General features: G+C 36.4%; 1 protein-coding gene across 1 annotated transcript in view; it reads left to right on the forward strand.

The window, feature by feature from the left end:
* Positions 1-11,728, forward strand: part of LOC122789096 (myosin-4-like) — a 232,205-nt gene extending 220,477 nt beyond the window's left edge. Inside the window, exons 38-41 of the mRNA XM_044056296.1 lie at positions 1,201-1,305; positions 1,410-1,505; positions 9,024-9,158; positions 11,601-11,728. Coding sequence (XP_043912231.1) covers positions 1,201-1,305; positions 1,410-1,505; positions 9,024-9,158; positions 11,601-11,621 — 357 coding nt within the window. The 3' untranslated portion in view covers positions 11,622-11,728. The remainder of the gene's footprint in view (positions 1-1,200; positions 1,306-1,409; positions 1,506-9,023; positions 9,159-11,600) is intronic.
* The last annotated feature ends 2,838 nt before the right edge of the window (positions 11,729-14,566 follow it).

The raw sequence follows: 14,566 nt of genomic DNA on the forward strand, positions 1-14,566 counted from the left end.
GTGGAACAATGTGTTAACCCTAACTCTGTACCCCTGTCCTTACCCCTAATCTCAACCCTATAAATTACCTTAGAAAAAAGCCTTTCCCTAACAGTATCCCTATTCATACAGTGTGTGTATGGTGCTACTGGTAGTTTTGTTAGTTCGCCAATTGAAAAGGACAGCATTTGTTTTCTTTTGTGACTGGTATAATTTTGGCCATTTCTTTCAATCATTAAAGTCAATTTCAACATGCAGAAGTCAACTTAAAAGAGTATAAATGTTTCAGTAAGTCAATACCTAATAATATGCGCGCACACACACACACACACACACACACACACACACACACACACACACACACACACACACACACACACACACACACACACACTATTACAATAAATTTAATAAACATGTCTTACTTTCATTTTCACTTACAATCTGTTATATGGAGCTAGAGGGAAATATGTTCAGCTGACTTATAAAATAGGTTTAACCATTTGAAATATCAGAACCTGTTAGAGCTAGTCCCAAAAATTGGAAGCTAAATGTCCAAAAGCTCGAACTTACATATACTAACCCTGAATTGCTATTTCTCATAATATTCTCTTTTATCTGAGCGGTATGGCAATTTCGGAGTTGGTATATAAAAGTTTGGAGGGTGTGGGGGGTGCAGGGGGGGGTGCTTGTTGTCCTTACAAACGGAGGTTTAAAGGAGAAGAGAGATTTTCGATCTTTTTTTGTTTTTGGTCTTTTTTTTCTGGCTTGTCGACATTTGGCATTTCGAGTGCCAACATTTGAATAGGAAGCCTAAAAAGTTTAGCCTTGCACAAGCACCAAACTACAAAACTGTTAATGCCTAGGTTTGCAAATCAGAGATTAACCTCTCTAACCTTTAAGACAATCCCTTGCCAGCTTTGAAGAAGCTGTCATTTTTAGAAACCCTAATAATTTGAAGTGCAAACCCTAATAATTTGAAGTGAATTTAGAAACCCCAATAATTTGAAGTGCAAACCCTAATAATTTAAAGTACAGAAATCTGCTTTTCCACATCTCTCAGAAGAGAATATGCCTGTTATACTGAATAAAAGGCCACTTAATATTCTCCATCATACACTGCACAATGGGGGGGGGGGGTCCACTCCATATTCAGTGGTATTATTGTATAATTAATGCTGGAAGCTGGATTTCAGGTTTAAACTTATTTTCCTTTTACAGGTACGTGAACTTGAAAATGACCTTGAGGCAGAACAGAAACGAGGTGCTGAAGCTATAAAAGGGGTTCGCAAATATGAAAGAAGAGTCAAGGAACTCACATACCAGGTATGAAACCCTTCTCAGAATAACCACACTTTAATATTTATACAGTAGTACAGACATTATAAGATACATGTCCCCTAACTATACATTCTGTGCTCCACATATAGACTGAGGAAGATAAGAAGAACGTTCTGAGATTACAGGATCTGGTGGATAAATTACAACTCAAGGTCAAGGCCTACAAGAGGCAGTCTGAGGAATCTGTAAGTATCAAAAATTATTAGTTTCAGTTGCATTAAGTTGCTGCAGGCATTAATACAAGCAAAGTATTATAAAATGAAAACAGACCATCAAGGCTCTTGCTGAAAAGTGTTTGCAGGAAATGATTTTTGAAGCCTTCACATGAATGTAGGGTTGCTACCTATCCACTTTTCTTCTAGACTATCTGGAAATGAAATCAGTTATCCTGTAGTCCAGAAAACACCATACAAACTCTGCTATTCTATTTAAAAAAACAAACAAACAGACCATTGGAGTTTGTAAAATGTCTGCTTTTATTTAAGAAAATCATCACTAATGCAATGTGACTGTGTGACAGTCTAGTTAAAAAGGACATTCCTCTTCCCTTGATGAGCCTATGATGTCAAAAAATGGGCAGGGAGTAGATGAGGGGAGGGAAGGAGATGGGCAGGGTTAAGGGAGGTGGGAGGGTGTGTGTGCCGTTGGTCCAGTTTTGGCCACAATGAAAACTGGCAACCCTACAAATATGTGATTTTTTTTAATTAAAATAATTGCTGCAGCTGGTTCAACTGGTTATGGACCTAGGTATTCTGCACTGCTATGAATACATAGCTAATTATGTAGTCTGTGTTTCTTTTGTGATGCAGAATTTTTCTGCATCTGCTTATTTTCCTCAAGTGTCTTAGGAGCTCTAACCATCACTGAAGTAGATTATTCAAGTCCAGCACAGAGGCCTGCAGATACTATCTCTACTGAGGTGAACTTTGTTGACTCTGTTATTCTATATTTCCAATTCAAGCATTTTTAAACCATTGCATTTTCATATTTGAGTTTCTAATCTTTGAAGCTTCTTGACGAGTTGGTAGACTGATCAGTCACCTAAACATCCCTTTTTATGGTATTTTTATCAGTGCATTGCAGTCATCCGTACTATCTGAATGCAAGCAAAATCCATCACAGAGGGTGACTGCTGAACATTCTATTTACTAGATAATCATGTGATATCACAGGAAGTGTATTGTCTGGCTTCACACAAGTTATCTATAGTACAGGCATACACCATTTCTCATTAAGCTGATGCATGCAAACTTTCTCAAAGTGAGAAATGATTCTCCCTGTATTTGTATATTCCATGGTCTACATGAATGTGACTATCAATCCACAGTTAACACAACTGGCTCTTTAATGCTAAATAGCTGGGTACAACACAAACTCTATGGGAGCCACTGCAAATCAAGCTAAATGCAATGACCTCTTACCAGAGCATATAACCTAATCTTCAACATCCAATCTCTTGCTTTCTCTCATCATTTCTCTTGCAGTTATTATCAACCTAGAGTGCTACAGTTTATTACAAGTATTGTAGAGTCATATAGCAACCTACAGGCTCGGCAGACACTATATACATTTACATTTCAATATTTATTTATTTATTATTTATTATTTATTATTGTTTGTTAACCGGGTTAGTCCAGCTGGGCTTGTGGCCCATTTTCAGTGGAGACCCGAGGAGAAAAGCTCCGGTACATAGTATAAAACGTAGAAATTTGCAACATTACAATATAAAGTACAGAAATTTACAAACATACAAAAAGCTCTGGTACCTAGTATAAAATGCAGACATTTTTAACATTACAAGATTTAAAAAAGTACAGAAATTTGCAAAAACTTACAATCTTGTAAAAGACTAGATTATAGAAGTTGACATATTACTGGTAGATGATGTGCGTTATATATGTTATATATATGTTATATATGTTGAATATATGTTATATATTCCCTATGCTGTGGAATAAAATCCCGGTCCATGTGAGGCAGAGCACCTCGCTGGCTCTGTTCAAGAGAAATCTTGACCTGTGGATGGGAGATCGTAGGTTTACCCTGGGAATCATCTCTGTGTCACTGCTGGACAGAGGCACAACAAACTAATGGGCACAGTATTTTTTCATATAAGGGGTGGCGTAAGCCACAAAAATTTTGGGCTAGGCTTATAAATGCCTTAGGGCAGATAGCCTAGTATAAACCTATGAACCTATGAACCTATATGTCATAATTAGTCTGTACAGGAATAACAGTTTTACAATAGTATATACACTGTTTTGCAATGGAGAGGATGTCAGTTGGGAATATGAGTAAGATAGGCCAGAGGTTCACATGCAAAAAGTGTGAAGAGATGTACAGAGAAAGACCTATGATATTGTGTTAAGTTTGGGAAAGGAATGATGATTTAGGTGTGGAGTTAGTGGTGTGGGTGGTTTTTTTAGGTGGGAGCGCGTGAAGGACATTCCCATTTGGAGGCCATATGGGAGAGAAGCATGGATTTGAAGTTGTTGAGGTTTGGTATTTTACGCAGTGGTGGGGGGAGTGTGTTCCACTGTTTGGCTATGGTGTGAGACAGTAATAGGTTGCCAGGTGGGTGTAGGGGTTTGTGCACATGTAGGAGGTTTTGGCCTTTTGATCTCAGGGTGCGGCTAGGTGTGTAGGGTGTTAGAGATTTGGCAAGAGAGGGGCATTCTGTTGGTTTGAAGATGAGTTTGTGGGCTGTTGTAAGTTGTATGTATTTTAGGTGGTTGTGAAGTTCTAGCCAGTTAAGGGTGTATAGGGAGTGGCAGTGATGGGAAGAGTTCCTGGAGTTGGTAGCAAATTTGCAGGTTTTGCTGTAACAAGATTCGAGTTTGGAGCAGAGGCCGAGTTGTAGGTTGGAGAATAGGGGAGCACCATACAAGAGAGAGGGGAGAAGGAAGGTAGATGCGAGGGTTTGATGAGAGGAGGGAGTAAGGTAGCAGTTATGCCTGTAGAGGAGACCAATTTTCTGGTGGGTTTTTTTGATAGCTGAGAGGATGCGGGAACTGAATTTTAGGTTATCATCAATGGTAATGCCAAGTAGCTTGGTACTGGGAACGATTTCTAGAGGAGTGTTATTGTGGCTTTTGATGAAAAATTAGTCTCTCTTGAATTGCGAGGTTTTGGTGGGAGTGAAAATCATTAGTTTTGTTTTGATTGCATTTAGGGCTAGGTGATGGGATTGCATCCATGATTCAGTTTTGGAGAAGGCGATTTGGGTGTTGAGAAGAAGTTTGGAGGGGCAAGAGGCAGAACAGATGATGGTGGAGTCATCAGCATATTGGATGACTGAGGCATTTGGGATGGAGTGGTGGAAGTTATTGATGAATATGTTAAAGAGGAGTGGGCCCAGTACTGATCCTTGAGGGACTCCTGTGGGTGTAGGTAAGAAAGGGGAGGTTGATTCTTTCCATTGCACAGCCTGTTGGCCTGTTGGCGCATGGAAAGGTAGGTGGAGAACCAGGCTAAGGTTGAGGGAGACAGATGCAATTGAGAGAGCTGGGATAGGAGTAGAGGATGGGAGATTGTGTCGAATGATTTTGAGAGGTCAAAAAATAGGGAAGATACATATTTGCTGCTATCACGTGCTAGGTTGACTGTTTCAAGGAAGGAGAGGAGGTCTGTCATGGTGCTGAGGCCAGGGTTGAAGCCGTGCTGGGTGGGAGAGAGGAGTTTGTGCTGGCTAACAAATATTTGTTGCTGGCTAATTTGTGCCAACAAATATGTTTTGATCTTCTGTTTACAGTCTACTTTATTGTTTATCTCTGGGTTGAAACTGAAACTGATCAGTTGTAATCAGTGTTCTACCCTGGTCAGCACATTTAAAACAAATAAATAACTTCTCTGTTCTATCTGGTATTGCCAATGTGCTGCAACACAGTCTCTAAAAAACTGAGCCCATGTAATTCCAGTTTGCCACTCAACAACTGCTGTGCCTAAAGCTGTGGTTGTTGTGCAAAGCTTCCTGTATGAAATCCATTCAAAGTGAAAATGAGTACCATGAATCAACATGAGCTGCAGTCAATATTTATCTTATAGTTGTTTTTTTTAAATGCAGCCCATTGTCCAATTACTGACACATCTTATTTGTGTGCAGTATAGAAAAAACAGAATGCTGTGCACTGTATCCCACACCGGGCACTTGAGTGACATCTGTACTGTCTGAATGCAAGCAAAATCCATCACACTTTTTTAATTCGGGTGCCCTTTTTCAGTAGTAATTATACCTTTAAGTTTAACTCTCTAATTCTACCCTCCCAGTACACTTACGTTTCCCTTTTTCTGCTCCCCCCCCCAGAAAAAAATGAGCTGTATTGTTAAATATTTCTAACTGTTTTTCTACATGCTAATGTTCCATTGTTACTGTATTGTACCTTTTTACAACATATGTGCTGTTTAGATAGTTTTCTGCATTATTTCACTTGCTTTATAAGTAATTGTTTCCTTACAAATTCATGTAATTATTTTCATGTAACTTGGAGCGTTTCTCCCCGGGCCTCCACTGAAAATGGGTTTCAAGCCCAGTGGACTTTCCCAGTCAACAAATGTCAATAAATAATAAATAATAAATTATTACAAATTTCACAATGGTAACAGGAATTCTCCAATATTTTGATTGAATTTTCATCTTTCACTGTGGATATCATCCCAGGTTACCCTTGAAAAAGAACTTTGTCAGTCTATGTATATAAAACCATCTATATAGCAAAGTCAATTTCTTTGTACAATGTATATTATCAGTATATGTTTTAGTTCCTCTGTTACTTCTGCAGAAAGCACTAACAAACCTATAACATGCCAATATACAATTACACTGCAGAAAGAAGTAAACATATATTTTTAGCTAATTTGACCAAAGATACTACTTCTAATGAGATGAAACAGTAGTAGGAACTATATACTCTTCAAGGGTGCACCTTAAAGCAGCAGTGCAGACCTAGAACTTGAGAGTTAGTAGACTTAGAAAATCATGACGTGGCAGTTTATTTATTTATTTACTTATTATTATTATTTATTTGCTTATTGACTTGGTGCATACCTCCCACTGTCCAGATTTTTGCAGAGTGTCCAGATTTTTGCATGATAAGTTTGGTCTGTTCCTCATAAAATTTGCAGTTTAATAGCAAAATATTGAGGATTTAAGTCAGTAAACAATGACAAACACTTGAGTTTCAGATTTTATATCCTTTAGAAAATGTATGCTAAAGCAAAGCTTGTTACTCTAGCAATTTTCTAAGTGTATAACAGCAATATTTGTAATCTGTCCCTAGTTTTGGGCATTTGTCCTCATTAGTTTTAGCTCTCTTCAGATTTCTTGCAATGAGAGTTTAAGAGGTATGCTAGGTGGAGAAGGCTGATCCATAATGATTCTTTCCAGTTAAGCAAGGATAAAATACAGTCACAGAGTTTTTTTTTGAGTGCTTTATTGTGCACCTTTAATACAAAGCTGTTTTAGCATAAATCATTCAGTATGTCATATTTATTTACATTAAGTCACCAAAGTTACATTTTCCGATTCTGATGGCACCAAAAGAAAAAAAATGCATGACAGTATGATCATAATAGTTAAAAAATGTACAAATTTAATATCTCTGATTTTGCTGACATGTAAGCTAATATTACACTTATAGCCTATCATTTCACTGTGCATTGTTTATGCAGTGAGCAGGATATGGCATGGTGTTTATATGTGCAGGACTATTTGGTAATATGCAAAGGTAACCGTGTTCACACTTTTCACATAATACATTCACGCATGTAGAGTATCTGCTGTTTCTCCCCTTGACTGTGCAATACAGTGTACTTTAAACTCTGTTCACATTGTATTCACTTAAAATATTTCATTATACAGTGCCATATATTGAAACATAAAGTATAAACATGTTTATATTGTAAATGCCAGTAGTAAGAAGGGTGCTATGGCATATTGTAGTAATACTAATCCCATCTTTCGGGTTAAACAGTACAAATGCAGAGTTCTCAAATATGGCCAAAGTAACTCCTGTAAACTATGACCTCTTTTCAGATATTTTTATTAATGGAACATGAAAGCTAAGACTTTATCATGCATATAAGTAAAAAAAAGATACGAATAATAATAAAAATAAATAAGGAAAGAAAAAAAATAAACATAAATGCCACGGCAGTTGCTAAAACCCATGGATATTGTGTGACATAAGGATGGGTACTGATTGGATTAATTACCTGAAAGTGTGGTAAGACACATTTTATACCACTATTAGGAATTCCTACCTGCCCCACTAATGAAATAGACAGCATCCTATAAACTATTAAACAACCCAAAGTAAGTTTATTTATTTAGGATAATACAGAATTTTTACCTAATAAACAGCTGAAAATACCAATGTAAATAGCTGAAAATACCAAATGAGGTAGTGCATACGATGTATTATTCCATGAGAATAACAGCATCATTTTTGAAAGACCCATATCAAAAACATTAGAATGAACCGCTTTGTTATTGTATATTTGGTTATGATATCACTGAGCAACGATTAAAAAGAATAGCTATTACTAATATATTATTTATCACTTATGACATGGGGGAAAAGCATCTGCAATATCTTTAATTTTACTGAATGATAAAATAAATCAGTGTGAGTAGAAGAGAGCACTATGAAGCATAAAGTGGGCATAAGAGAGAGAGCGAGATAGCATGAGAGGAAAGGGAGAAGAATCTGTGTGTGTGTGTGTGTGTGTGTGTGTGTGTGTGTGTGTGTGTGTGTGTGCTTTGCATTTTGTTTTAGAGTTCAAGTGGTCGTAGACAGTACCTAAAAATATCTATGTATGATTTAATATACAGAATTTTTATAATTTAGTAAACGTTGTTCAGGTTTATTTATTTATTTACTTAGAACTGAACATCTACAAATTCAAAATTGTGCTACTTGCCAGTGGCAGAATGCTTTAGCAATAATCTATGACTAGGTGTGGGTATCACAGGCTGTTTTTCTTTATATTGACATATGCTTGATTTTCAATGGGCACACTGAACTCTGTATTGTATAATTCCCTAATAAATTACGCTGCATGCTATGAGTGAACATGTTCTAATGAAGTCCACTGTTACTTAACATTCAGAATACCGAAACTGAATGAGACATGGAGAAGGTGAGGGAAATGGAAGAGACTGATTCCCTTAATGAATATGTAAATGCACACTGAATATTTTATATTCTCATTGGGGAAACAACTAAGGTAAAAAAAGAATGTTATTTTAAAGGAAGACTTTAAGACCATCAGCTGGGAGACAATTCTGTTAAAAGCTGTAAATTAATTAATGTTTAGAGTATGCTTTCTCTGTGACTTTTTGTTTATGATTGATTTAGTTTAGAGCTCAGCTAAACAACAATTTTGTACAGTAACGCAATCATGATGGCAATAAAATACAAGTTTTTCTCAAGTTATACAACAACAATTTGGTTATTTGGTTTAGAACTATGGTAGCTAGGTATGGGATGTAATTGTTCTGCAGTCACATTATCTGTCCTTGAACTCAACTTCTTAAATCACTGACATGGTGCACATATTATGGGACAACATTGTGCTTTACTGGCTCCATATGCTTTAACAAAGAATGTAAGAGTTTTACTTATATGCAGATACTAAAATGATACAGCTATTTTAGTATTCTTGTTTTTAGAGGTGATATAATGGATTTTGTTGATTTTCTGTAGGAGGAGCAAGCCAATACAAACCTCTCCAGATTCCGTAAAGTTCAGCACGATCTCGAGGAAGCAGAGGAGCGGGCTGACATTGCTGAATCCCAAGTCAACAAACTCAGGGCTAAAAGCAGGGACATTGGTTTCAAGGTAGAAGTTATTACTTTATTTTCCATTTTTTTCTAAAAAAATTAGTCCTTTCAAGGAGTCTTGCAATTTTCATGTTGACATTTATTGTAATATGAGATATGATTTTATGAACCTTATCATAAGTAGAATATCATTTTATCTGTAGACATAGATTTTAATATGGGGTGTTGTTCACATTAGCATATTATAATTTGCCTTGAAAGTTTCACCTAGGCAGACCTTGAAATGTGAGACATGATCATACTCCCTCTCTGTTTCTCAACCAGTGAATTATCGCATTTTAAAAGGAGAAAATTGTTACAATGATTCATGCAAAGAAATCTATTTACTAAAATACAGTTTACTGATGCTACAATATTTGAAAGAAGTGATCATTGACACCTACAAGATGCTGAACCCCAATAATCCACATATCAACAGTTTTATCTCTTCCCCCCTCCAGCATCTCTTTACTTGAATTATCAACTATTGTGTTATAGTAAATCATACAAAAGTAAACCATACAAAAGTAATTAGAAAAAAAATTCATTAAAATTTACTTTTTGAAATGTACTTTCTTTTTTAATGGACAAGTCCCTGCTAAACAAAACTATCTGCTTTCAGCTATGCTCAGAAAGCTTCAGTTAGGTAAAAAGGTTTCTATTTTGTCACATAATGTGCAACTATAGACTAAAGAAATCAAACGCATCTGTAGAGGATATAACATGTTAGCAGCTTCCAGTTTTAGTCTTTTGCAGTTATAGCTTCCTCTTTTGATTTTATATACGGTACCCTTAGGACTGATTCCTTAAGGCATTGTAGGTCGTAAGCATTTATCTGCCATAATTTTCTACCTGTTGTTCTTAGACCTTCTTCATAAGCTTTGTCCAGAAATAGCAGCTCTTCTTAAGGGAAGCCATTTAAATTCAGAGCATGTGATAGCTGCAACTAGTAATGCAAAGAAATAAGCTCACACAAACATTTTTTAAACATCAAATGTTAACGAAGAAAATATCCACACCTAAATGGAACACACTATCTAGTACTTTGGGCCAAAATTCTCTGCAGACACTAGGTAGTATGGTTGCTTCCTAAGCAGTATTTCACAGTTTTGGTTGTACTTATCCCTTGTTTTGAGTGGTTGACAAATAATGAGGTTATTCTTGACTTCCTCTCTGTCTGTCCACCTCAAGGAATGCAGTGGAAATACAGCAGCATACACACAACTGCAATAAATCACTTTTTGGTCCCAAGCAAAGCCAAAAGACTTTTACTTCACTAACTTCCTGATGTGTCCATGTAATGTGTAGTACATAGCTCAAGCAATTCATGCAGAATACAATTTGCAGGGTGGTGGCTGTTATATATGAATCTGATTGGCTGATGATATGGTTATGATTGTTTTCACAAACATCAACACTGTCAGTTCTGTTGCACTGATAATAACTTTGTTCATTTTTTTTTTGCTCAAGTTTCACTTGCTGCCTCTGTGATGCTTCCTTTACCTACTCAGTGTAACTCATTTGTTTTCTCCTGGAGTAACAAATGGACAATAGAGAGCAGGGTCGTCACCCAACCATGGTTAGGAAATTTTTGTTAAGGTCATACCTCCCACTCTGCATGCCCAGCAGTTAACAGTTAGATTCAGAATTCAGTGGGTATCAAGCAGGATAATTTTTGCAAGCAAGTGGTACATCAGGACTGCCCTGCCTCCTTGAGGCCAGCACTCCTATAGGACTCTTGGCTTTCATCCCCACACCCTCCTCGTGAAGAGAAGTGAGACGGTGTAGCCACGTTACTCTTCCCTTCCCCATGCCACCTCCAACAGATGTCCAAGACACTATTCAGACTTATACCACCTGGATTGTAGCCAGGCTTTAAGCATTCTAAGCCAATGGAACTGATATTGGCTTTGTTAAGTTTAAACTTTTTTTAGACTGGAAAGAAGAGAGAAAATGTTAGAAAACTGACAGACACAAAAAAAAAAAAAAAAAAAGACAAGGTACTTGGATCCTATACTACCATGTCTGACACAGAGTATGGCATGCAGGAATAGCTATAAAACTGCTGTTGTTATTCTTTAGACCTTGTTACTGCAGTTTTGTTTTGTTATTGTTGTTAGTATTGCAGCTTGTGCTAATAACCATAGAAGTCTTATTTTTAAATACAATGTATCCTTTTCCTGTACTACAACATAGATATTACCTTTCAGCAAATTAGGGTAGCAGTACATTTATTCTTAATTAATTACTGACAATCCTTTCAATTCAGTGTTATAACATGGTGACAGTAGAAAGAAGGCTTATACTTGCAGTGATTAAACTGAGGGAAGAGTTGTATTGTGCCCATGGTACTATGATGCACAGAATAGTCATTGGTCCATGTTTCCCATTTGTTTAATGATAGCTGAATTAGAACAATCACAGTGATTAAAATACTCTTTTTTATACACTTTTTTTCCAGAAAACACAAGCTGAAGAGTAGAAACTTCCTGCTATGAAGAACAGATGAAGTTCATACAATATGAATTTCTCCTGTAACAGCAGCACTGTTTGTAATGTTGTACATCATCAATAAAGCTTTGCATTTCAGTCAGTATCACAGTGTTTTTCTTGTAAATGACTACAGATATATTTGTAACAAGCTAGACCCTAGACCAATGAAGTCTAATACTGACAGCTAATAACACAGAAATCACAATTTACAAAAGGAGCGCTACTTACATTTATTTTTACTGTCTTACAATTTCTTGTCAGGATACTTGCTGAATTGCCATAGTTTTCAAGTCCATAACAATTTATAATGGTTTATGCAGCTTTGGAGCTAGCTGGTGAGTAGATATCTTAGTCTTACATTACTTTTTAGTGATGCCAACTCTAAGGGAATTCATCTAATATACCAACATCCCTTGTGTCTACAAAATATCAAAAGAAAGTGTGTGTGGTTCTGCAAGTAAAGACATCTGCTGAGAACTGTGTGATGCACGTTTTTATACATTTCACAAAAAATATATTACTACACAATTTGGTATTGTAATCATCATTTTTCATTTTACTGACCCTTGTGAAGTACACTGTGACATTGCACACTTTTATATTTGAAGCCCCATGCAAGCAGATACATGCTTAAAATCATTTAGGTGCCACTTGTCCTATGTCATATTCTCTAAATAAGGAAGTAGGCAGCCTTATGTTTAAAAAGCATTCATGAGGTTGTTTACAACAAAGAAGGAATTCTGTCATATTTTCTAGGCAATTAAAATCCTTGCTACATTAATATAACAACTGATTTCCCACTTTACATATTCCTTTTCATGCCAAAGAAGTTTAATGAAAATGGGTAAAATTTATTTATTGACATTCATTAACATTTGTTTACCAGGAAATTGTGACTGGCTCACAAGAGTCTATTTTCAGGAAAAACCCTGAGAGAAAAGTTCCAATTTACACAGATAAGTTACAAAACATTTTAGAAAGATACATACTTATTTAATTACAGTTTTGTAGACAGAGAGAAAAAATACAAATATTAGAGCAGGAAGAAAACACGATTTACAATTTTAGTTTCAGGCATAATACAGTATTACCTAGAGTTTACAGATATAACTAAAGGGAAGGCAAAGAGGGTAGGAGAGGTTGAGCAAGAAGAAGATAGGGTGTTTTAGAGAATAAACGACCAGTATATCCGCACCATGATTGGAGAACAAATGTTCTCCAGCACGGTGTTAATATACAAATAATGCCCTCTGAAAAACGAGCCTGCCGCTTCACGGCAGCATATCAAGCTGCCAAACAAGCCCGTCGCTTCACGGCAGCATATCAAGCTGCCATGCAGCTCAGACTGAAAAAAACAGACTGCCATTATTTCAGAGCTTTTGCTGTTTAGCAAAGTATAAAATAAAAAAAAAATTAAAATAAAAAAGTTTGTATGTGTTTATGTCTGTGTGTGAGCATGTATGTGGTTATGAGAGAGTATGCATGTATGATATTGAGAGAGATCAATCAAGCTTTTGCTGTTTAGCCAGTGTAAAAAAAAAATTTAAACAGAAAAAAGTGTGTGTGTGTGTGTGTGTGTGTGTGTGTGTGTGTGTGTGTGTGTGTGTGTGTGTGTATGTGTGTATATGAGTGTTTATGTTTCTGTCTATGTGTGTGAGTGACTGTGTATAAAAGCAGAAGATTATGTGTGTGTGTGTGTGTGTGTGTGTGTGTGTGTGTGTGTGTGTGTGTGTGTGTGTGTGTATATGAGTGTTTATGTTTCTGTCTATGTGTGTGAGTGACTGTGTATAAAAGCAGAAGATTGTGTGTGTGTGTGTGTGTGTGTGTGTGTGTGTGTGTGTGTGTGTATGTGTGTATATGAGTGTTTATGTTTCTGTCTATGTGTGTGAGTGACTGTGTATAAAAGCAGAAGATTGTGTGTGTGTGTGTGTGTGTGTGTGTGTGTGTGTGTGTGTGTGTGTGTGTGTGTGTGTATATGAGTGTTTATGTTTCTGTCTATGTGTGTGAGTGACTGTGTATAAAAGCAGAAGATTGTGTGTGTGTGTGTGTGTGTGTGTGTGTGTGTGTGTGTGTGAGAGGAGCTGAGCAAGTGAGATTGACCACTGGCAGCAGCAGCAGTAAAGAGGTTTGCATACCTCTGGACCTTTCAGCTGAAGAAATCTTGATAAAGCCTAAAATAAAGGTGGAACAAAGGGTCAAAAATAGAAACATATTTTAATTACTGCTCTTATAAAATTACGAACTTGCTTAAATAAAAGGATTTGTGTTAGCATGAATTTTCTGAAGGAAATAAAAGTCTGAAACTCAAATGCATGTCATTATTTAGTAAGTTCAATCTCCGAAGACTGGCACTAAACCAAACGTTTTAGGAGTAAAGGACCAAAAAATAAAGTAACTACCTAGATATTTTTCAAAGTGTCATATTTTGGATGTAAAATGCTTTCCCAGTACCATTAACATATACTACAAGTTTGAAATGTTATGCGGAAGAATATTTTACATCAAAAATATACAAAAAAAAAAAATAGTAATAAAAAATAAAGTAAAATACAACAATTTTACAGACAGCCCATTCTAAGTTCAATAATGCCTTCCAGGGTGTGTGTTATTGTGGAAATAACACCCTCCCTGCTGCGTTGGGCCTCAGAACACCCCTGGGCATGCGTTATTTCCACAATAACATACATCCTGTTGGACATTATTGTTTGCATAGCGATGATAAGGAATGATACAGAGGGTAGGCTGTTGCTAGGGTAGCTTTTGGAGAGTTAGTACAAACATATTGGTGTCTATATGCCATGCCTATTGTTTTATGTTTTTTTTTACATTATTTTGCACATGGAGCTCAAATATAATGTTGACATTAATTATTATTCCAAGCAGTTTTATTTGGGATATCACTTCTATCTCTGTACTGCTTAGTGAAAAGATTTT

This window comes from Protopterus annectens, chromosome 14.part0 (assembly GCF_019279795.1).
Source record: "Protopterus annectens isolate FY-2018-M chromosome 14.part0, PAN1.0, whole genome shotgun sequence".
In the NCBI taxonomy this organism is placed as follows: Eukaryota; Metazoa; Chordata; order Ceratodontiformes; family Protopteridae; genus Protopterus; species Protopterus annectens.